This window comes from Nyctereutes procyonoides, unplaced genomic scaffold (genome assembly GCF_905146905.1).
Source record: "Nyctereutes procyonoides isolate TBG_1078 unplaced genomic scaffold, NYPRO_anot_genome, whole genome shotgun sequence".
Taxonomy (NCBI): Eukaryota; Metazoa; Chordata; class Mammalia; order Carnivora; family Canidae; genus Nyctereutes; species Nyctereutes procyonoides.
The window spans coordinates 22889747-22912676 of record NW_026575024.1 but is presented as its reverse complement, the minus strand read 5'-3'; the positions used below and the strand labels follow the sequence as shown (position 1 = coordinate 22912676).

The 22930-nt window shown below is 49.2% G+C and overlaps 2 protein-coding genes across 15 annotated transcripts in view; both read left to right on the top strand.

The window, feature by feature from the left end:
- Positions 1-22930, top strand: part of EPB41L1 (erythrocyte membrane protein band 4.1 like 1) — a 124071-nt gene that overhangs the window by 78376 nt on the left and 22765 nt on the right. For 9 of the 14 annotated variants that reach the window (XM_055300687.1, XM_055300674.1, XM_055300679.1 and 6 more), the window contains 7 exons: positions 2079-2166; positions 3227-3379; positions 4872-4969; positions 5207-5382; positions 8113-8261; positions 9160-9195; positions 11604-11786. In XM_055300687.1, coding sequence (XP_055156662.1) covers positions 2079-2166; positions 3227-3379; positions 4872-4969; positions 5207-5382; positions 8113-8261; positions 9160-9195; positions 11604-11786 — 883 coding nt within the window. The remainder of the gene's footprint in view (positions 1-2078; positions 2167-3226; positions 3380-4871; positions 4970-5206; positions 5383-8112; positions 8262-9159; positions 9196-11603; positions 11787-22930) is intronic. The other 5 variants (XM_055300715.1, XM_055300660.1, XM_055300651.1 and 2 more) reach the window with 3 other exon arrangements.
- LOC129494011 (uncharacterized) lies at positions 15520-22922 on the top strand. Its single transcript, XM_055300716.1, has 2 exons — positions 15520-21247; positions 21759-22922. Exons 1-2 carry the CDS (start codon positions 19250-19252, stop codon positions 22008-22010), a joined length of 2250 nt encoding a protein of 749 aa, XP_055156691.1. The 5' UTR covers positions 15520-19249; the 3' UTR covers positions 22011-22922.

The window sequence follows — 22930 nt, the reverse complement described above, 5'->3', positions numbered from 1 at the left end:
TGTATGGGTGTAATAATTCCCTGCCCTTGGACTCTGAGGATCAGTTTTTTTATCTGCCAGCTGGAGAGAATCATAACTATCATGTGCCCCTGGGGAAGTGTCCTGATGTCTTGGTCTTGGTGTAAAGTTCAAAAGCTTGTGCTCTGAAGCCGGACTGCCCAGGTTCACATTCTTGGCTCTGCCACTTTCTACCCAGGGAATCTGGGCAGGTCATTTCACCTCCAGGTGCTTGAATTTCCTCATCTGTTCAGTGTGGGTGCTAATAGAACCTGCCTTGTAGTGCTGTTGGGGGCTACATGGCACATAATACAGACAACATGTATTCATTGTTGCTCTGTGATCTTAGGGGTTGAATAGTTGATTGCACAACACAAAGCACCTTATTCTAGGAGTTAGAAATTGACTAACCTGATGGGTCACTGTAGGGCTTGTGATTTAACTTATCAGTCCCAATTTTCACTTGAATATGTACGGCTTTAGGTTATCCATGTGACTCATGGTTGGTATTTAGGGCAGGAAAATTCATTGTGCAGGATGTTTGGCATCCCTGGGTGCCAGGCACTAAATGCCGGTACACACCCTTGCAGTCATCATAACAACCGCGGAGATGCCCCCTCCCCCATTCATTCCCAAATGCTGCTGTAAGGTCGGTACCACCCCTGAGGGGAGCCCCTGGAACTAAATGGTCTCAAGGATCCCTTCAGTTTGGAAGTGCTTTGGGCTCCAAGGCCAGGGTTGTTATGGGAACCCAATGTGATAAATGACATGAAGTGTATTGTAAACTGTAAAGTACTGTGCATGTGGGAGGGAGCATGGTGAAATTCTCTCATTGCTAATGAGGATAGGAGGCCCAAGGAGGGTTGTGTCCTGGGGGCTGCATCTGGAGAGGAGGCCGAGGGCCAGATGTAGAGGGATTGTGTATGGGGGTGGGGAAGAGAGCCTGCTGGAGTGTGATGGATTGCTAGGTCCTGAGTGGCAAGTGTCTCTCTCAGATACTTGCATACCACCTCTGACTGGTTAGTAGTGGCTGTGTTGAGCAGGATACTGAAACCATACAACTGATTAGCAGTGTCAGCCTGAGCTTGGGAGTAGGGGGTGAAGGCCTGCCTGCCGTCTGTCACCCTGGTCGTAGGTGGCAAGATATGTTAGGTATTTGCACGAATCCTAATAATTCAGAGAAAGAAGCTCATATATGGGCTGGAGAAATGCTAATGGCCATCCCTTTAGCTTTGACAGCACTTTTAACTGAAAGCCCTTGGACATCTAGTGTCCAGGCATCTCCCAGGGCAGCTCACTGAGGCACACAGAGCAGAGCACACTGAAGCCCCAGGGATACGTAAGTGAAGTGGTTGGGAAGGAGCACACACTGGAGCCACATTGTCTGGATTCAAGTCCCAACTTTGCTACAAAGGCAAATTATTCAGCCTCTCTGTGCTGGTTTCTCTATAAAGTGGGAATAATGATAACCCCCTACCTTACAGAAGATTCAGTGAATTCTTGCACGTGAGGTGTTTGGAACAATGACCAGCACATGGTGTTCACTAAACAGTAGCTATGGCTAAATGGAAGATATACAGTTTCCTGGCAGCCAAGGCAAAGAAGGAACTTGATGATTATGTAACTCTCCTGTCAGAAAGGACAATGTGCACCTGCTCCTCAGGCAGCATTAAGTGGTTTCTGATACAAGATTCTGAGAGAAATCTCTTACGTGGGTACTAATTTAGGAGCCCCTGGGTGATTATAATGAACAATGGCTTCGCAGTCATGGAGAAGCAGAATTTATGGCTCATGTTTAAATCCATGGTAGAATGAAGCAGAAATTCCAACTCTCGGCTCATCCCTTCAATACTTGCTGGAGGAGACAAGATTGGACCTGAGCTTTGGCAACAGGAGGGGGTTGGGTAGACTGAAGCAAGGGCTGAGAACAGAGGGGAGGGACTCGGTGAGGCCTAGCCACATGCACACTCTAGAACATTGCTGTCCTAGAATTACAGGTTCTGATCATGGCCACCTTCAATCAGCAAGACTTAAGCCAGGGCCTTTTCTATGGCTACCTGTGATCATGTTCTTTCCCTTAGGGGCATGACTCCGGGAGAAGCAGAAATCCACTTCTTAGAGAACGCCAAAAAGCTTTCCATGTATGGAGTAGACCTGCACCATGCCAAGGTACTGGTGGGTTCCAGGGTGCCCCTAGCACCTATGTGTGTCCCTGGTGCTTCTAGAAGGCTTGTGCTAGACCCTCCAACCTGAAGCCTTTTATATTCTTACTTCTCTTTCCTCAAAATTCCATAACCCTTTATTTTCCCATAATCTTTTAACTTTTCTATATCCATATTGTATTATGAACATGTTTGTACTACTACTAGATTGGGAGCATTATGAGAGAAAGACATAGGCTTTCTTTTATTTTTTACCATGATGTAATTTTATTTATTTATTTAGTTAGTAAGCTAAGGTTTTTTTTATGTGTTCAAATTCAATTAATTAATATATAGTGTATTATTAGTTTCAGATGTAGAGTTCAGTGATTCATCAATCTTATATAATACCCAGTGCTCATTACTTAGTGCCCATCACCCAGTTACCCCATCTTACTACCCACCTCCCCTCCAGCAACCCTCTGTTTGTTTCCGATGATTAAGCATCTCTCATGGTTTGTCTCCCTCTCTGACTCTGTCTTGTTTTACCTTTCCCTCCCTTCCTCTATGATCCTGTTTGTTTCTTAAATTCAGCATATGAATGAGATCATTTGGTAATTGTCTTTTTCTGATTGCCTTATTTCACTTAGCATACATAATACCCTCTAATTCCATCCATGTCATTCCAAAGGGCAAGATTGCCTTTTTTTTACGCTGAGTAGTATTCCGTTGTATGTGTGTGTATATGTGTGTGTGTGTATATGCATACATACACACCACATCTTCTTTATCCATTCATCAAGACATAGGCTTTCATTTATTTCTGTATCCTTAGCACATAGCACATGGCCAAGCACCACATCGGTGCCACTGAATGTTTGTTGGTGAATCAAAGATTGAGTGATTGACAGAGAGAATGATCAGACCTAGGAATTGAGTGAATGAATGAATGATTATGTGAGATTGGCCCAGGGGCTCCCCAGCCTGCAGGCTCAGACCCTGATCCTGAGGGCTCATCAGGGAGGGGATTCAGGCTGTATGGCATGCATGGACCCTGGCCTGCCATTCCATGGTATCTTCTCATGCAGGACTCCGAGGGCATCGACATCATGTTGGGAGTCTGTGCCAATGGCCTGCTCATCTACCGGGACCGGCTGAGAATCAACCGTTTTGCCTGGCCCAAGATTCTCAAGATCTCCTATAAGAGGAGTAACTTTTATATCAAGATCCGCCCTGGGGAGGTGAGCTTGCCTTAGGAACCCCTCCGCACTAGAATTGGCTGTAACAGCTGAACCTGGGTTTTTTCCTACATAGGATACATGGAGAGGGGTTCTGGGGTACTGTGTAAGGAGAGAGCACTTTTCTGCTGGGGCTCTCTGCATAGACTTTATGCCTTAGGTATGTGCCTCCACACATACACCACACACACACACACAGACACACACACAGGAGCACACATATAAAGATAACCACATATATTCAGGTTATACAGATCATGAATGCCTGTCCGTTCTTATCCATGTATCTGCTTACATGTAGTATTCGAGTATGTGCACATACCAAAATTCACAAACCTCCCCCCCCACACACAAACATGTGTATGTCCAACCTCCACATCTCACCCATCAAAAAGTCCACTGGTTTGTACCTCTAGAATAAACGTACCCATCTACTTCTGTCTTTCTGCACTGCCCCAGCCACCAACAGCCACCATCTCTCACCTACATCTCTGCACAGTGCCCTTCCCCATCCTTATGGCTCCAATGCTGTGTCAGGTCATTTTTTTTTTTTTATTTTTTTTATTTATGACAGTTACAGAGAGAGAGAGGCAGAGACACAGGCAGAGGGAGAAGCAGGCTCCATGCACCGGGAGCCCGATGTGGGATTCGATCCCGGGTCTCCAGGATCGCGCCCTGGGCCAAAGGCAGGCGCCAAACCGCTGCGCCACCCAGGGATCCCTGTGTCAGGCCATTTTCCCCATGACTACTAAGGAGAGATTAAAAGTCCCTTCTATCAGATCACATCTGATGGGATCAGATGACCATCCCCCACTCCTGCTCCTTAAACCTTTCAAGAGCTCTCTGGCTCATGGGCTACCATCTGAACTCCAGATGTGGCTGCCTGCCTCTCCCACATATCTCTGCCCCATGTGCACTGTGCTCCCACCCCTTTGGCTTTCTCTGACATTCTAGAATGAGCCAAGCTCTTTCGTGCCTCCAGCTTTTTGCTTTTGATGTCCTTTCTACCTGAAATTCTCTTCCCTGCCTTCTCACATAGCTGGTTTCTTCCCAATCCTTCTTCACATAGCTGGTTCCTTCCCCATCCTTTGGATGTCTGCTCCAAGATCACTTGTTTAGAGGGCATCCCCGGATCACCCTTTCTAAGACAGATCCTGATCCCTGCACCTGTCCAGGTTTTCTCTCATATCACACAGCTCTGTTCATTCCCTTCACGCCCCCTTATCAGTGTCTGAAATGATCTTGTTTACTGATTTATTATCAGAGCACCCCTTGCCCGTCCCCAAGAATCTTCCGTCTTGGTCACCATGGTGTCTCTTGCTTAGCACTGAACCTGCCGGCTGAGTAAGGGCTTAGTCCACTTTGTTGAATAAATGAATGAATACATAATTAAACAGGCCAGAGTCGCACATGCCTGAGAAGAGATTCAGAAAGGATAGATCAGTGGTGAGAGAGTCCAGGCCTTGCTTCTAACTCCCCCTCCTTCGTTTTGCAGTATGAGCAGTTTGAGAGCACAATTGGCTTTAAGCTCCCAAACCACCGGTCAGCCAAAAGACTGTGGAAGGTCTGCATAGAGCACCACACGTTCTTCCGGTGAGCCTGACCCTGGGGTGGGGCCATGGGGGACGGGCAGAGGCTATGAGTGTATATATGCAGGAGAAGGAAGTAGGAGGGAGGGGCCCTAGGAACCCCTCACTCCCCAGGTCTCTCCCTTTATGGATTGCTTTGAGCTGTAGCTGGTGGGACCGTGGCGTGAAAGGCCAGCTGTAGTCCAGCCTTGGGCCTGGCAGTGTAGGCCTAATCGCCTCTCCTCATGTACTCCCTTCACAGGCTGGTGTCTCCTGAGCCCCCACCCAAAGGCTTCCTGGTGATGGGCTCCAAGTTCCGGTATAGTGGGAGGACCCAGGCCCAGACCCGCCAGGCCAGTGCCCTCATTGATCGGCCCGCACCCTTCTTTGAGCGTTCCTCCAGCAAACGGTACACCATGTCCCGCAGCCTTGATGGAGGTATGCCCCAGACTGGCAGTTGGGAAGTGTGGTGTTTAGCAGGAAGTGGGGGTGTGCTGGCTTCTGTGGAATGAGCAGTGAATGAGGTGGGCACCTTACAAGTTGATTTGCACCAGGCCGGGTGGCCCAAGGGCACTGTTGCCCTGGGGCAGCTCTTGGTGGTCTTGTCCAGCCTATGGCATCACTCTCACTGGAATGGGACCTTGCCACTCTCTGGACTTCCTCAACTTCCTGAGACATGACCTCTTGGGGTCCCAGGTTCAGCCACATGGTTTTCTGGGTCCCCTGCCCACAACACTTAGTAATTCACAGATTGTCATCATACCAGGAAAATGGTATAGTGACTGCAGTGTGGAGCTGGTGATGCTTTTCTTGACTGGAGGCTGAAGGGTTGGTTTTTCCCAGCCATTTCTTTTGGTTCTGATGAACTGATTGACATCTAACCATGTGGTGCTCTCCACTGCCCTCATGCCTGTTGGCATTCACAGGTGCCCTTTATGACAATTGACCCTACATTGTCCTATATTGAGCTAAGGTTTCTCAAAACATGGTCTGTAGACCACCTGCATCAGAATCACCTGTGAGCTGGTTAAACATGAAGATTCCCAGGCCCTGGTCCAGACCTGAATTGGCACTCAGGGTCCAGGACTCTCCCCAGGATATGCACACTGGAGTTGGTAGGAGAGGTTCAGAAGCCATATGAGCATTGGGGAGATTGTTAGATCTGAGTTCAGATCTCAGCCTCCATATTCAGTAGCTGCTCTACAGATCAGGAAATGGTCCATAAATATCCATACATGAATGGATGGGAGGTCTTGAGCAGCTTAACTTCCCCTGTGCCTTTTCTTCTGCAAAATAAATAATGCCTACTTTGCTGTGTTATAGAGAGAACTAGACATGATAATGCCTCTGTAACACTAAAAAAATGTTCCTGGCACAGAGAAAGACCTTAATAAGTTATACCCAATAATAGTTTATTGTTGCCTTTAGGTGTGTAGAGGGTAGCTTAAGGTAAGAGGTGGTAGGGACTTGCACAGGGGAACAGTGAGGGGGACAGTACTCCTAGAACACATCAGGGCAGGCCTAGGCAAGTTAGTTCTGCTCAACAAATATTTTCTGAATGTTAGAATAAGTGTGGCCCTTTCCTTTGGGGAGCTCATAGAATAGTAGATCTGCAAGCATTTAATGTGATTCAAGCCATGGGAAAAGTATGTACAGAATAGAAGAGCAGCCGTGAGGAGAGTGAGATTAATTCTGTCTAGGAGGGCCAGAAAGGGCTTTGCAGAAAAGATGACAACTGAGCAGGGATTTTGAAGGATACCTAGGAGTTTTTCAGGTGATCAGGAGAGTCTGATACTTTTCCTGCCTTTTCACTTCCTATAAAAGTGAAACCTGTCCCAGGATTCCTTGACCATGTTTGGAGGACATGCAGTTTTGCAGAGGTCCATTTGAGACTGAGGAAGCTCCTTATTCTCCTTGAGTGGGCACAGGGATGAGAGCTAAAACTTATGCAAAGGGAAAGTACAGTCTCTCTATTCTCCCTTGCAACTTCCATTACTATACCAGAGCCTATATGAAGCCCATTTTGTGCAGGGTAGCATTGGTTTAGAGCTGGTAAGGCTCATCCAAGGAGGATCAGAAGCCTGGACTCTAAACCAGGAGACCTGGGTCCTTGTCCTCATTCACTGAAAGGTCATCAGTGAGATCTCTCCCCTCTTAGAGTCTCAGTTTATCCTTTGTAAAAGGATAGTGATTCCTAGTCTAACCATCAACACAGAGGATTGTGTGGATCAAATGAAATAATGTGCATAAAAGGGGACTTTGCAAAGTGAATATATATGAATAGAAAGGCTAATTATTCTCATTTAATCTAGGCCAATTCCAAGGATAATCTAGGCTCTGATCATTTTAATTGTTTTCTAGCCATTTTATCCCCCAGGACATAATCCATGGACATAGTCTGGGTTATGCCCAGTGCCTAGTATAAAGTCTGTCATTCCATCTTTTTCTTTCCTTTTTTATTTATTTTATTTATTTATTTATAATTTTTTTTTAATTTTATTTTTTCATCTTTTTCTTTCCTATGCAGAAAAGTACTTTGGAATGCCAGTGAGTGAGAAAGATATTGCAGGAATCCCCTTGAATTTTCCCTAATTTATAAAGAGTTTAAATTGTTTGCAAGTCTCAGGACTTTAGTTTTCACTAATAAAAGCTAATCTAACAATATCCATGTATTGCTAAATAATGGTCGAGTATTCATCACAACCATGTCAACAAAAATATCAACATTTGTGGAACAGCATTGAATTGGCTCGCTCTGTGCCAGTCTCTCTTCTAAGTATTTATACACATGAGCTTATTCATTCCTCCCCCAGCTGTTTGAAATAAGTATTGTTTATAGATGAGGAAACTGAGGCCCAGAGAGATTACGTATCTTACCCAAGGTCACACAGCCAAGAAGAGGTGGATTTGAGATTTGTTTTTGTTTGTTTGTTTTGGATTTGAGATTTGAACCTAGGCTCTTGTGCTGTAGAAGTCAGGAGGGGGTCTGGGGCTGGGAGGCAGCTCTGCCTCTTGCCATGCTTGTGACCTAGACAAGGCTACCCCCTCTCTGTGTGCAGGCTCCTTATCCCCAACGTGTTGGGGATGCTCCATTCCAACCGTGGTTGGACGGGTGGCAAGACTGAGAGAGGTCTCACATGGCCACCTGGCCGTTTCTGCCCATTTTAGCAGAGTTCTCCCGCCCAGCCTCCGTTAGTGAGAACCATGACACGGGACCTGATGGTGACAAGCCGGAGGAGGATGGCGAGTCTGGGGGTAGGAGGTCAGAGGCCGAAGAGGGAGAGGTCAGGACCCCTACCAAGATCAAGGAGCTAAAGGTAAGAGCTTGGCTTTCTCATACCCTCTGAATTGGGATCAAGAGGCTGATTATGGGTCAAGCCTCAGCCTTGGCGTTGAGGTGTTCCCAGCTGTGGGGGAGGATCCTCATTATGGGATGGAAAGGGCCTTGCCCCATACCTCCTCCCCTGGTGTTGGGTGGTAGGCATGCTGCCCTCCCTGCACCCTTCCCCTCTTTTTGTCCAACTTCCCCACAGGGGCACTCTGTCCCTTCAAGGATCTCGGCCTCCTCTTGCCCACTCTTAATTTGCCCCTTTCACTATGTTCTGGGTCCTCATGGCCCCCTTCTTTCCCAGAGCCTGATGGGATGTACCTGTGGGTCCTCACAAGGGTGAGGTCTGAGTATGTCCCCCTCGTGCTGCCCTACGCATTTCCCACATACTTGTGCACACGCTCATGCAGGCACACATGGCCTCAGACTGGCATGCATTCACTCATAGTTGTTTACCTCCCTTACAGTAGGGGTCACAGACCCAGTGTGCAAATGTCATGCATGCACACAGACATGTGTGCACATGGGTATTAGAGCATATTTCCATTATGCAGTTGTAGCTTAGAGCACAGGCCCCTGAACACACATGCTGACCACAGAAGCATGAATACCCAGAGCCCTCCTGTCCTATCTACTCAGTGTGACTACTTGCTTTGCCCCCAGTCCCCTTCTTCACCCCCACCCTTGGGCCAGCTCCCTGCCTCACACCCCATACCTTCTGGCTACCTCACTGCCCCGTGGGTGGTCCACCAGTGTCCCTGGTCTCTGCTCCCTGGGAGAGAGCCCTTTGGGCTACCTGCTGCACTGTACTGGGCCAGTGCAGTGCCTCTAATCCATTTGCTCTACTGACCCTGCTGGTTCCTTCTCCTTCTCCCACATCTTGCTAGCCGGAGCAGGAAACCACGCCGAGACACAAGCAGGAGGTACTGCATGGGACGTGTCACCATTTACCCAGCATTCTAATCCGCAGCTCATTTGTCACCATCCCATAGTCCACCCCAGGCTCCTGTCCTGGCACCATCTCAGTTTCAGCTTTGCCTCTACTCGAGGCCATCCTCCTCCCCTATAGCCACCCCCTCCCTCCACCCCCCCTCCCACTCCATAGTCACCCTTACTCCCCCCATCCCACCTATTGAGCTCCCTGCTCAGATCCCACCCCCTAACCAACTGGTTCTCCCTCCCTCCTCACCCCTCCCTCTCTCTAACCAGCTTTATGCTCTGCCTCTTCCTACCACCTCATGCTTGTTTCCCAACTACTGACCATCACACCTGTGTCTACCAGCATTTCTAGGTCATTCCATGCTTTTATTGGTCTCATCTCCCCTGCCCCCAGCCAACCCCTTCCTGAGACTCATCTCCCCACACCACCGTTTGGTCATGCCTCCATCTCATCTGTGTCCTCTGTGCCCTTGCCCCAAGCTTCTTTTTGTATCTATTCTTTTTGTATCTATTCCAACCAAAGGTGGGAGTGGGGGTTGGGTACGGAGGGAGGAGCCTCAGAATGTTTCTGCCTTTTCTCACACCCCAGCTGTTCCTCCCTCTGCATGGGGCCTGCTGCTCCAGCTTTGTCTGGAGAGCCTCTTCTTTTCTCTTTCCTGTCCTCTTCTTCCTCCCACTGGTTGCTTCTCTCAACTTATTCCTCTCTGTTAATGACTTCTTCACTTTCACACAGTCCCCAACTCTTCATTTGAACCTTCACTGCAAGAGACGTGGGTCTGTGGTTGGGCCTGAGGGACAGAACCAGGGGCTGGGGCATAAGGGCCTGGCCTTGGCATCCCCCAAATTGGGTTTCAGCCTCTCTGAGGGTCATTGGGTAATCCCCTTTAGGCCCCAGTCCCCCATCTGTACAGCAAGACATTTGGACTAGGTTTCCCCAAAGCCCCTAACCCTAACCAAGGATCCCAGGGTTCCACTGCTCCCTCTTGCCTTCCGGAATCTGTGTGCCCACAGAGCCAGCATGGCAGGTTCAGGATCCAAGGTCACAAGCCACATCTTGGATCCATTGCAGCTCAAACCCCCCACTCCCTTGTGCAAACTCTATCAGGTTTGACTTCTCAAATGTTGCTCTGAGGCAATTCAGCTCAGGAGGGATATAGGAAGTACAGACAGATGTCTGGAGGGAAAGCAGAAGCCTCAATGGCATCAATTTCCTCCCTGAGATAACTCATGAGTCAGTCATAGCGGATCCTTGGGTAGCAGAGATAAGCCCAGGGGAAGATTTTAGCCTTTTCCAAGGGCAAGCTTGCCTTCCAGGTAGTTCTTCCAGAATCATCTGATTTGACTTTATAATAAGCAGAGATTGTCCATTTCTTGTCCTGAATTGAGTTGACATGAAGCCTCAGACAGCCTTGTGGATAAAGGCACTGGAGCTAATAGCCCACCCGCCCTTCCTGTAAAAGTAGGCTGATCCTCACTTGACCTAGAGGCAGATTACTGTATCACACTGCACTGGCTTGAGCTCAGACTTGGCAGTTTGATGGGGGACATGCCTGTGACTCCAGCTATACCCAGCTCAGGTCTTGTGCCCAGCTTGGGACTTACCTCCCTTCTTCCTGGTCTCCATTTCTCCTGCTCTCCTGAATACACTGCAGCTCTCTCTTTTCTCTATCTGGCCATATCTCAATCTGTTTGCTCTTGAGGAATTGGTATCTGCAAAATCCTGGGTGGTCAGGGAAGGGAGTGGTTCATGGTAGAGGATGCCGAACACGGTCTTTTCCTGGCTCCTGTGTGGAAGCAGGGCTCACTTTTCTGAGTGTTCCTGGCTTTAGAAATATCTGTATTCTAGGCCCCCTCAGGGCCTGAGCAACTCCTCTGTTTGGCTAAGAGGGATCTAGACTGGGGATCCTGCTAAGCATTATGATCCAAAGAAGGAACCAGGACCCTGGGAGCCAGGGAGTGAGCCAGAGTAGCCCAGTGAACAGAATTGGCCAGTTCTCACAGTGCCTTGGTTATAACCAGAAGGAAGTCACTTCCTTGCCCAATTGACACTGGATGCACAGCACCAGTGGGAACTCACCCAGTCTTATGGGATTTGGATTGCCTTGGGTGTTCTGAGGCCAGGAGTCAGGCAGGGGGTAAGAAAAGATGGTGCTTGACAAGAAGCCTCTTCTTAATCTTAAGTGCTTTTTGCTCTTCTGTTTAATCTTAATTGCTTTGTGCACCTGTTGGGGCTAATCATCTCTGTCCCGTGTGGCTCATGGGGTGCATTGAGGGTGAGATAGAGTCATGGAGGGGAATTGCCTTGCTGATGTCGGGCAGCAATGGCCACAGTTACCATCCCCTGCTCAGAGCTGTTCCTCTAACACCTGTTGTCCTCTCTATCCACCCCTAGTTCTTAGACAAGCCAGAAGATGTCTTGCTCAAGCACCAGGCCAGCATCAACGAGCTCAAGAGGACCCTAAAGGAACCCAACAGCAAACTGATCCACCGGGATCGAGACTGGGAGCGGGAGCGCAGGCTGCCTTCCTCACCCGCCTCCCCCTCCCCCAAAGGCACCCCTGAAAAAGCCAATGAGGTAGGTCTCAACCTGAAGCCCTCAACAGGGGCTTTGGGTAAAGAGGGTCTGGAAGGTAGCTCTGCACTGACTTATACTTATCCTCCACACCCGTATGTCTCCCCCAATTGCTGCATGAGGTGATGATGGGGATGGGGAGGTGGTGGTGGGTTAGGCTGGGAAAGACAAATTCACTAAATCTTGGAATCCTTGGCATCCCAGGGACCACCTTGAAAAATTCAAAGGACTTGCCGTGGCTTGGTATATTCCCCTTCCATCAGCCAGAGTATAATGGAAAGGTGTGTTTATTAGAAATGCAGGTTCTGGGGCCCCATGTCAGACCAACAGAATCAGAGTATTTGGAGATAGAGCCCTGAAATCAGCATTTTAAACAAGTGCCCCAGGTGATTCTCATGGCTCACTAAACTTTGAGAATCCCAATAGTTGTATCCAGTAACCAGATCCTTTAGTGCCTATTGTGAAAACACAGATGGGTGGTATGTGTGTGTGTGTGTGTATGTGTGTGTGAGGGGGTATTCCCTCCTCGAAGGATCCTTGGAGCCCACTAGAGGGGAACAGATCCTCCGAGAAAATCAGAGCTGTGCCTCTTGCTTCAGAAAAGGATCCCACAGCCATCTGCCTTTCGGAGTGAAAAGCATGGGGTATTTTCTCAAATGAAAAAGAGATAAAGATAGGATCTTGAGGATTCCTATATTTATAATCCCAAACTATTATTTTTAGCACTGCTAAATCTTGGTGATATTTACCCTCACTTATACTTAGGTGTTTTCTCTCTAGCACTGCTGCTTACTTGTCTCAAACCTAACTGATCTAGACTTATACCACCTAGGTTTGAATTCTGGCTCTGATTCCTGCTAGCTGGATGACTCTGGGCTTGTTACTTAACCTCTCTGAGCTTCCATTAGGTAGAGATAATAAAAGTACCTACCTCATTGGAATGTTGTAAGGATCCTGGGAGAGCAAACATAGAATGGCTGGTAAGGTACCTAGATGCTCAATAGGAGTTAATTATTGCTTCATTTCAAGAGTTCTGGGACTCACACAGAAGATTAATTTCAAATCAGAACTGCTTTTTTTCTTTTTTAAAATATTTTATCTATTTGAGAAAAAAAAGAGGGAGAATGAGCGTAAGTGGGTGGAGGAGCAAAGGGAAGGGGACAAGCAGACTCCATCCTGTGCAGGGAGCCCAGTGCAGGGCTAAATCCCACAATCCTGAGATGACCTGAGCCAAGATCAGAGTCGGATGCTCAACCTACTGAGCCACCCAGGCACCCCCCAGAACTCCTTTTAAAGTTGGAAGGACCCTCAGAACCTACTTGGTTCAAGGTCATCACTCTACAGATAGGGCACTGAGGCCCAGAATGGGAGCTCACTTGCTCACTTGTAGCTGATAGAAGAGGGCCACAACCTGCTTGTCTTACGTCCAGGCCATTGTTTTGTTGTTAAATCACAGTTGCCTGGGAGCAAGATCAAATCATGTGAAGACCAGGATAGAGTCAACTGTGTGTGTACTGGTCTCAAAATTTGGTGATGTAGTCATGATCTAATGAGGGAATGTTTGATTGAATCAGCTCTCCCCATGACCCTGTCATGCAGGATAACAGGGCCTTGTCCAGTGAGGCTGCTATGGTAGTTCCCTGGCTGGTGATTCACAAAATGAGGGATGCTTTGAGGGTCTTTAGATCCAGTGCCATTGAAGGAGGGCAAATGTGCATCTACTGAGGGCCTCTGTGGTCACCCCGGGTAGGTACGAGACCCTGAGACACTGGACTGGGCCATGGGGACTGGTCTAGTGATCTAGGTACATGCCCCACTCCTCCTGTCCTGAGAGATTTGACCAGAGTGGCCTGGCTGTGGCTGAGGAGGGATGCAGTGGCCTTTGAAAGGGTCTGGCTCCAGCAGAGAAGGGCAGGACCAGCCAAGGGGAGCTGGGCTGGGGAACTCCTGGGCACCTCAGAGCAGCCTGGCCTAGGAGTGTGCCCCACCTGCCGGTGATAGCTGGAACTGCTGGAAGATGGGTCTTCCTCAAAGGTAGGGTCTGTTCCAACCCTTGCCCCTCACTGTTGCCCCAAGAAGTGTAGTCCACTGCTAGAAAGAGAAAATTCTGGTCCAAGAGCTCACCTTAGAGCTACGGACCATTCAACTAGTTTCCAGGGCCTACTAACATTTAGAAAGAGGCCTTTGAAGATTTGGGAATGGGGAGAAGCTGTAAACAAGGACTGGACTGGGTTCTTAGGTGAGTGGTATCACCTCTCTGAGCCTCACTGCCTAGTCAGTCCATCTAAAGAGGGACCAGAATTGCCATTCCATAGCATTACTGGGAAGGCTGAGTGAGATAATGAGTATAAAAGTGCTTTATAAACTAGGAAGTACTATACAGTCATGGACCATCACTGATGGTGACTGGAATTCCTGATTGGACTTTGCATTTGGCTCTTCCGCAAGGATGTGTCATCAGAGGTCCTGGTAGTTTCCTCATATATTATTGGACCTCATCTAGGCCGAGGAGAAAACAGTGGGAACTTAAAATAAGGACTTCCAAACTTTAATTTTTCTAAAGGATTGATTGATTGATTGATTGATTTGAAAGAGAGAGAGAGCACAAGAGCCGGGGGAGGGGTAGAGAGAGAAGCCGGCTCCTTGCTGAGCAGGGAGCCCGACTTGGGGCTCGATCCCAGGACCCTGGGATTGTGATTGGACTGAAGGCAAACACCTAACTGACTGAGCCACTCAGGCTCCCGGGACTTCAAAACTTTAAAGAAAAGTTCCCATTTGCCAAACCCAGGTTTTCATTTCAAAGATAATTTTTGAAGGGCTAAGAGCCAAACTGCAGGATTGAACCATGGGCTAAACCAAAGATGTCCAGGGCAGACTAGGAATCGAGTCTGAGTGACTTGGCTTTACAGCTTCTAGATTGAGAGCCTCTTGAATGCAAGCGGTATGGCTCCTCACCCTCTTCACTGAGGGCAGTGAGAAAAGAGTCTGAAGCCACGTTATTGAGGCAGCCCCGGTGGCTCAGCGGTTTAGCACCACCTTCGGCCTGGGGCGTGATCCTGGAGACCCGGGATCCAGTCCCACTTCAGGACCCCTGCATGGAGCCTGCTTCTCCCTCTGCCTGTGTCTCTGCCTCTCTCTCTCTCCTCTGTGTCTCTCATGAATAAATAAATAAAATCTTAAAAAAAAAAAAGAAAGAAGAAGCCACATTACTGACTGGCAGCTGACCGTGGGCTTCCTTTCCTTAAAGCTCCCCTCTCTCTCATCCCACTGGCTCCTTCCTGACCTAAGCCACAAACCCTAAGGGTGTGGGATTTACAAAGCTGGGCTATTTACGGGGTCTGTGTGTGTGTGTCTCTTCTGCTTTCTTCCTGTCTCTCTCCCTTTCTTCCTGTCTCTGTCTCTCCTTCCCTTCCTCCCTCTTTCCCTTTCCTCTGGCCCTGGGCCTCCCCTGCAGTCCCAGAGGACCCAGGACACCTCTCCGCAGGACTTGGCACCTGAGCCTGGGACGGCCACAGGCTGGGAAGTGTTCACTCAGAAAAGCCTCGCAGCGTCTCCTGAGGTTACTGTCGGCACTTCCCCACCCACTCAGCCACCCTAATGGTCTCAAGAAAACCCTTTCTCTGGGGTGAGGGGGGTGAACAGGCTCTGCCATGCAGGTGGGAGCCTTGGGTAGCCCTTGTGTCCCTATGCTGTGACAAACAATTGTCCCCATCTCAGGGATTCATAAAGGGCCGGCCCCTTCCTCATCCTTTCTTTCTCAGGCATCAGGCCTGAGACCATATTCTAGAAAGAGAGGACGGTCTGAGTCTGGCTCTGGCATCAAAGGGGAAGCTGAAATGATCTCCTTCTCATGGGCCTTCCTGACTTGAGAGGCAGGCTCTGATGTCTAGACTTGGGATCAGGGGTCATGGCACCTTAAATACCTTCTGCCCTGAGGTGTTTTCTCCATTCAGACCTGTTTTTTCCATTCAGAAGCCTGAGTAAGGTCTAACAGTGACTGTTTAGAAGGTGGCCCCACATTCATCCTCCACCTTCATCTTCTCTAAACTCCTCATGACAGGCAGGCAAAAAAATGGGCATCTTGCTCCAAGGGGTTTCCTTGGAGTTGAAGAGATGTGGGCCAGGCAATTGTTCTAATGAGGAGAGGACTTATTTCTGCACCCAGGATGGCCAGGTAGAGGGCTCTTGGGACTTGCTGTGTCCTGCTAGGCATGGAATCCAGGCCCAGGAATGGAGGTCTGCATCTTCCTCTGTGCCTACAGCTCGTAGGCTATCAGGATTAGAGGGTATTGAGCCATCATCTGGGTGGAATTTCCTTCCCCCTGATATCTGACCCTCCCGGTTACACGTAGTATGTATGAGGGCATCTCCCTTTTTTAATTCCCATGGAAAAATTTTCTAGTTGCTGAAAATGTACTGAAACTGTAAAAGAGACATGAGTCAGCGACATACATGGTAAAACAGAAATCACAGTTCTACTCTGAATTTTTCCTCAATGTGAACCTAAAAACAACTATCAGCACTCTCTCTTGAGATGAGTTGGACAGGAGTCAATAGCATCCCAAGGTTAGGGAAATAGCGATGCCTTGGAACAGAGAGATGCTCCTGGAGTAAAGGACAGGTGCCTATACTCTGGAGCAGGAGTGATGGGCAACATGCGTCCTTCATCAGCATCCCTGCAAATTATTTATCCAGCCCCTTCCACAGAGGTGGCTCTTGCCATTCTTCACAGGGGATCATTTTGGCTTCAGTCATCTATGAGAAATTTTCACATTCATTTTCATATGAATTAAAATCTGCCCATCTGCCCTTCTGAGTTACCTGTTTGGGCCTCGCTCTGCCGGCTGCTGCCTGAGGATCTGCTGGGCATCCTCCTTCAAGACTGTGCCTCAGAGTTCAATACCTCCCCTCCCCCTGAACACTCCTTTCTCCAAAGGTTTCTTCCAGAGCGTGGTTTCTAGAGGGCTCCTTGTCCTGCATCCCCTCCTCTGGGTGTCTCCTGTAAAGAGCAGGGCCCGAAATGTGACCCAAAGCCCTAGGTCAGGAATGAACAGCACAGCGTCAGCAGAACCTCCTGGCTGGAGATTTTCTCCTCTTGGTTACTTGTGTGGGAACAGAGCTGCTCGCCCTCTTCGTCCAGCTTTGGCTCCTAGCTGCAATACCTCCACCCCTCAGAACAGGGGACACTCAGAGCTGGCAATGAGGGTCCCCTGGCTCAGTGGAAAGAATGATTGTGGCACTGCCAGACATGATCCCATCTCCCATCTTGTAATGGGGTCAGGATGGCTTTTGGACCAACCCCCAGGGATAAGTGCAGCCCCTCCAGTGCCTTGGTGCCAGTGAAGCTTTCTCTTTTTTGTTCAGTTATTTTTTTCTCTTCAGGATTTTCACTTGTTAAAAGCAGAGCCTCTTCTTCCCTCACTGCACCCTCTGTGATCTGTGCAAGCCACTTCCCCTCTGGGAATCTCAATTTCCCCTTTTGAAATAAGGGCAATTGTACCTGCTTCACAGGTTGCCACTTGGATTAAATGTAATAACTTTAGACAAAAGGCTGACCTTGTCTGGCACAAATTAAATATAGGTACCTGTTTCTTTTTTTCTTCCTGCAGAGCCTTTCTTTCTATACTGTGCTAGTTCCCACCCCACTCAGCCTGATTTCTAAGCTCCTAGTTTCTAGAAACTAGTTTCTAGTTAGACTTGGGGCAAGAATGTTCCAATAGGGGTCTCACTGACCATCTTGGGCCACCATTTCCAGGCTCATGATGTCAGTACAAGCTGAAATAGGAGCCACTGAGGGCACCTGCTTCCTCGGTAAGAGAAATGAGACCTGGTTTCTATAAGCTCTGAAGGACTTTGCTCTGGGATGGTTCAAGCAGTGTCCTGAGGCTTAGCAACCCAAAGTAGAATCCCAGAAACCTATACCTGGGCCTTCTGCCTTCCTCTTATCTCTCTTACCTCTTTAATAAGGTTTAAGTCCCTGAAAACCATGGACATTTTGCTAACATGGATTGAGAGAGTGGAGGTGAGAGAGTTTACGATGCTCCCTGATCCTTCAGAATCCTTCAGATCTCTTGGGATCTGATAGATTCCTCACCAAGTCAAAACCAGAATCAGAGCCCAGTCCTTCACATCTCTCACCTCATGTGGGGAGCAGTGTCTGGCACATCTTCCCATGTTGGTACTTCCCAGACGTGGGGTCAGAGACTGGATTCTAGACCTGCCTTTGCCCCTAGCTTACTCTCTGACCTTGGACGTGGTGCTTACCTTCTCCAGACCTGTTTCCACATCTGTGCCACGAGGGGCCTGAGTCAGAGCAGTGATTTTAAAGGAGGGCGATACCTTGGCACCCAGGCAGCCAAGGCCTCCAGCTCCAACATGGCAGCCCGTATTTGGCTTACATATTGAACTTCCATTGAGATTTTTGTGAAGAAAGTCTTCTGAGGCTGCATGATTAGAATTCCAATGGCCTTCTGGCTTTTTAAAAACAATTCTGAAGTCTGTCATTCCTCCTAAGTATTGTTTGAAGGACTCTGGGAGAGATGGAGGCCTGTTTTCTTGATAGTTTGACAGTGCTACACTCTTGTTGGTGCTTTTGACCAATGATGACTCTTGGATTTTTAGATATTTTCCTTCAGTGATGTCTTCTGGTCAACCCTTTTCTACTCTTTCCATGGATTTTGTTAGGTTTCTCCAAGAATAGGCCTTCGTATTCTTTTCTTTGGGAATGAACCCTGCAAAGTTCAAGCTATTCAAGCCATTGTGGTGACTAGTACTGATCCCTTCAGCTGGAGATTTGGCATTTTTCATTCTAATCTCTTTCCTTCCCAGAAACTCTTATAGAAAAGTCAGATTTCAGGCTGTGGCCTATGGAACTTAATCCAGTGCTTTCCCTCTTGACATTAGATCATAGTTGGGATCCGTGTTCTATAGGCTATGAGATAAGTTGGCAAGGATCCCAGGCATCCAAAATCAGGCAGTCTTTTTCTGACTCTTATCACGAACTAGTTGTGATGTTGGGGAAGTCACTGACCTTCTGCAGGCCTCAGTTTACCCATTTGCACGGTGAGGAAATTGGACCAGAGGATGTCTTAGGAGTTCTTTTTGCTCTAACATTCAATGATTCCACGTGATGTAAGTTACTTTCCTCTGTGACAGTGGCAGTTGTGTTATTAAAAGAGGAAGAGGAAGAGTCCTGGCCCATCCATGGATGTCCATTGTCCCATGATTAACATGGGGAGGGCGTGAGACCCCATCCCATTTTACCAAGTTGGGGTAGTGTTTAACGGGAGTTGGTAAATATTTGCAGGGTACTTTAATGGGAAGAAGATCTTTGATGAGGCTGACTAGCATTGTCATGCCTTTCTCTCTCCCCAGCCAGTTCTGGGGGACATGCTGACCTTTTGGTGGTAGATTGGTCCCTTCTTACAGAGGAAAAAGTGACCCATTCTTCAGGTGCCTGATATTTCATGTTAACTCTTCTTGCTCCAATTGAAACACAGGGTTCAGAGCATTGGGTATTTATAGAAAGAGAGTACACTAGGCCAGAAGAACGCCTGAAAGTGGCCACCACGCAGCAGGAAGGAAGTAAGACAGGCCTCGAAGATATCCTTGCTGATGGCAGACTCTCCAAGGTAGACATCCTGGTGGACAAGTTCAAAGTTGAAGTGGCCACAGAAGAAACAGTGGGAGTGAGAAGAGCAAATACCCAGCAACAAGGAAGAATGATCGCAAGTCCTGAAGACTTTGAGTCAGTATGGGAGGAAGGCCCCTGGGTCAGGAAAGGCCCAGGAGGGGCCTCTCTGGCTGCAGGCTGCACCCCGGCAGAAAACCTCCTTGAGGGCTCCCAGTTGAGGGTGGGCACTGGGGAGGCAGCCATCAAGAAGCGCTGGATCTCAGGTGGTCAGCTGGAGGGCCAGATGGAGCTGAGGAAGGAGCTGGAAGAGTTCCAGGCTTGGGGAAGACCCGCTGCCTCAGGAAGCAGGTCAGCAGAGGCTGATGTCCCCTCTCCAGCCTCTGACAAGGGAGGACTCCAGTCGTTTCTGCTGGACCCAGCCCAGTCGGAAGCCAGAGGTGACTCAAGTGATGAAACCGAACCTTCCTTTGCAGAGAGGAGCTTCTATCTGAACTATGGAGAGAAAGATTCTGAAGACCAAGTCCTCCCACCACCCCTGGAAAAGAGGGAAGAGCACTCAGATGCCCTTCCTGTTGATGACACCAGGCTGGAGCTCTCAGACAAGCTCACAGAGAGCTCTGAGCTTATTTCCTTGGACCTACAGGACTCTGCTGCAGCTTCCAGCAGGAACAAGGATGAAGAGGGTAAAACCCACACAGCTTCCTTAGAGGAAGGGGCAGGGTCCCCCAAAAACCACGGAAGACCAGATGGCCTGGAGGCGTCTGTTGAGCAGCTGGGGAAGGGACCTTCTCCAGAGCAGACATTTGCTGAGGACTGGGAAGAGGCTGGGTGGGGGGTGGAAGGAGAATGTAGCCACCCAGCATCCAACATAGTCACAGAGGAAAAGGCCGAGAAAAATCCCCCCGCAGGATGGAAGAACCACTCACCCCACAGAGGAGGGAGCATGTGCCCAGACCTCCCAGCCTGCACCCTTCCGCAGGCCGTCCCTCCTAATGATGTCAGGAAGCCAGCCAAACCAGACAGAAGCAACTTCCTGCCTCAAGACAGGGGACTGGTTCACATACAAACAGGAGAACCTGCGATGGAGGACAGAAAGGCCTCAGCGTTTCTTCAGATGGAGGTGATCGCCCCCCTCCCGGCCTCTCCTGGTCCTTTTCAGGCTCAGGCAGCTCCAGAGGAAACCTTTCCAAGCCCAGCCCCTCGTGGGTCAGGGGAGCCTCTGCAGCTTTGGGATCGGGATCCTTTTGGAGAACAGTCTCCTCTGTTTCTTAAACATGCCCATCCTTTGAAAGAGAGCCCAGAGCCCAAGGACCGAATAGGACCACTCGTGACCCCAAATGGAGGTGAGCGCAGGGCACCTCCCGTTGCCAGCCGAAAGCCCAGATTTGTCTCTGAAGAAGCTGAGGGCGCTGTACCCCCTTCAGGGAAGCAGAGAGAGATGACCTCTTTCCAGGCCAGGGGCCAAGAGGGCTCCCTGGAAGATATTAGCAAGACCTCAGTGGCCAACAAAATTCGGATCTTTGAGACCCATGGAGCTGAAACTCGCCGAGCAAGTCAAGGTGAAACAAGGACCCTAATAAACGAGTTGTCTTCAGAGACCTCCACGGGTCAGGTAGAGCAGCAGCGGAATAAGCTTTTGGACCTGGGCTTCGTCCAACTCCAGCCCCCAGGAGACTTCACTGGCCCCAAAGCCACCCATTCCTCAGTAATGCCACTGGCTACCAGACACTTCAGGGAGGACACATCCCACCAGGAAGGATGCACGGAACCGGTGTCCCCTGATTCAGGCTGCGAAACAGCGCTGGAGGAAACCCCTGGGGGAGCTGGCCACGTGAGCCCCCGCCCCACCACTGCCCCCCAGCTGGGGGAGCGGACCGCATGCTACGTAGCTCTGTAGAAGCATGTTTCAGGGGCCCCTCATCATTACTGCGATCAGAGGCTGTTTGTCCATTCCTATGAGTTATTTTCCCTAAATAGGCCCGAGCATAGCCCAGGCGGAATGATGGGTTCATCTGCTTGGCCCCTGTTAGCTTAGCCACAGAGACCCTCAGCTTTTGGTGTGACCTGGTGCCCAGAGGGTCACGCCACCCCAGTGGAGAAGGTGGCACTACCACCAGCAAACTACACATACTTGCTTTGCCTTGCTGCCCCCACCTGCTGGGCTCCTACCTGTTTTGCTTGGCTTATCCAACGATCTTCCTTCATCCTTTCCCTTCCCTGGTTTTCCTGCCTTGGGGAAGCTGACAGTCCAGAAGTTTCCATCCTTCGCTTCTGGTTCCCTCTTGGTCCCACTGCCAAGTTCCTTTCTGCTTCTATAAGACTAACTATCTTCTCTAATCCAGAACAAATCCGGAGATGCGGTCAGGGAAGAGAAGCACATCAGCAACTTAGCAGCAAACCCCCCTGGAAAAGGGGGGCGCCTGAGATTCGCCAGCCCCTTGGGCCCTCAGGTCTCTGCAGCCCCTTGGTACCCTGATGACCGCCTGGCCAGGGTGCATCACTGCCTTAGATTTCCACCTGCTCTGGCAGTGCCTCTCATGGCAGCTCAACTCTCGCTTGTCTGGAATGTGTCCTCACACCTCTCAACCTTCTAGAAACTGGCTAACATGGAAGCTAAGTTTAGCAAGCGAATCTCTAAGTGCACTGAATCTCTAGAGCCTGAAGCCAACTACTTTAAAATATTTGGTGGGTGTTAGATTGGGCTTTAAAAAGAATGTCATGCAACAGCCAAAAATGTGCATGTGGTGTTTAATCCCCGACAGGTCAGTTGAGAGGTATGTATGTTGGACAAGAGTTGCTGGTCCCTCTCCGGCGTTTCCTTGGCCTGCCATTGTCAATTACACTGATGGGACTAGAACCTCCACTCCGTGGCCTGCCTGCTAGCCCCTCATGGAGCTCAGGGTGGAACTGATATAGCACCCAGCTCCCAGGAATTAACCCTATTGGTCCTCCCCCTAGACAATACTGACCCCTCCCACAGAGACTCAGTGGAATTGACAAACCATGTTGGCTTCCTCTTTGTTTCTCAAAGCTCTCGGCTCCAGCCTCCCTGCCTTCCCATCCTGGGTTTCCCCAAATCCCTGGGTCTCCCTCCTTGGTTTCTGTCTCTCGATGCCGACCTGCACGGATGGGCCTGGGTCTAGGCTTCCATCCCTGCCTTGCACACAATGCTGCTTCTGATAAGCTCCCAGACCCAGACCTTGGATGGGGGCTTCCTGTCCAGAATCAACTGGCAGGATATTTGCTTTGTACTTGCTTTGGCCATCAGCGGGAGACCCTCGGAAGGAGCGTTCCCCACTCTTGAGAACTTTGCGGGTTTTTTTGTTTTTTGTTTTTGTTTTTTAAAGCTTGTTGTCATGTCAAGGAACCTTCCCGGGAGTGTTTTTCATTTCCTGACCTGCTCTTCTATTTGAGACATTGAAATGGCCCCAAGTTTCTTCTGTCATTCACCATCTTGCTTTCTCTCTCTCTTCCCACCCCATACCCCTGTTCCTTTGATTTTTATCTGGCCGTA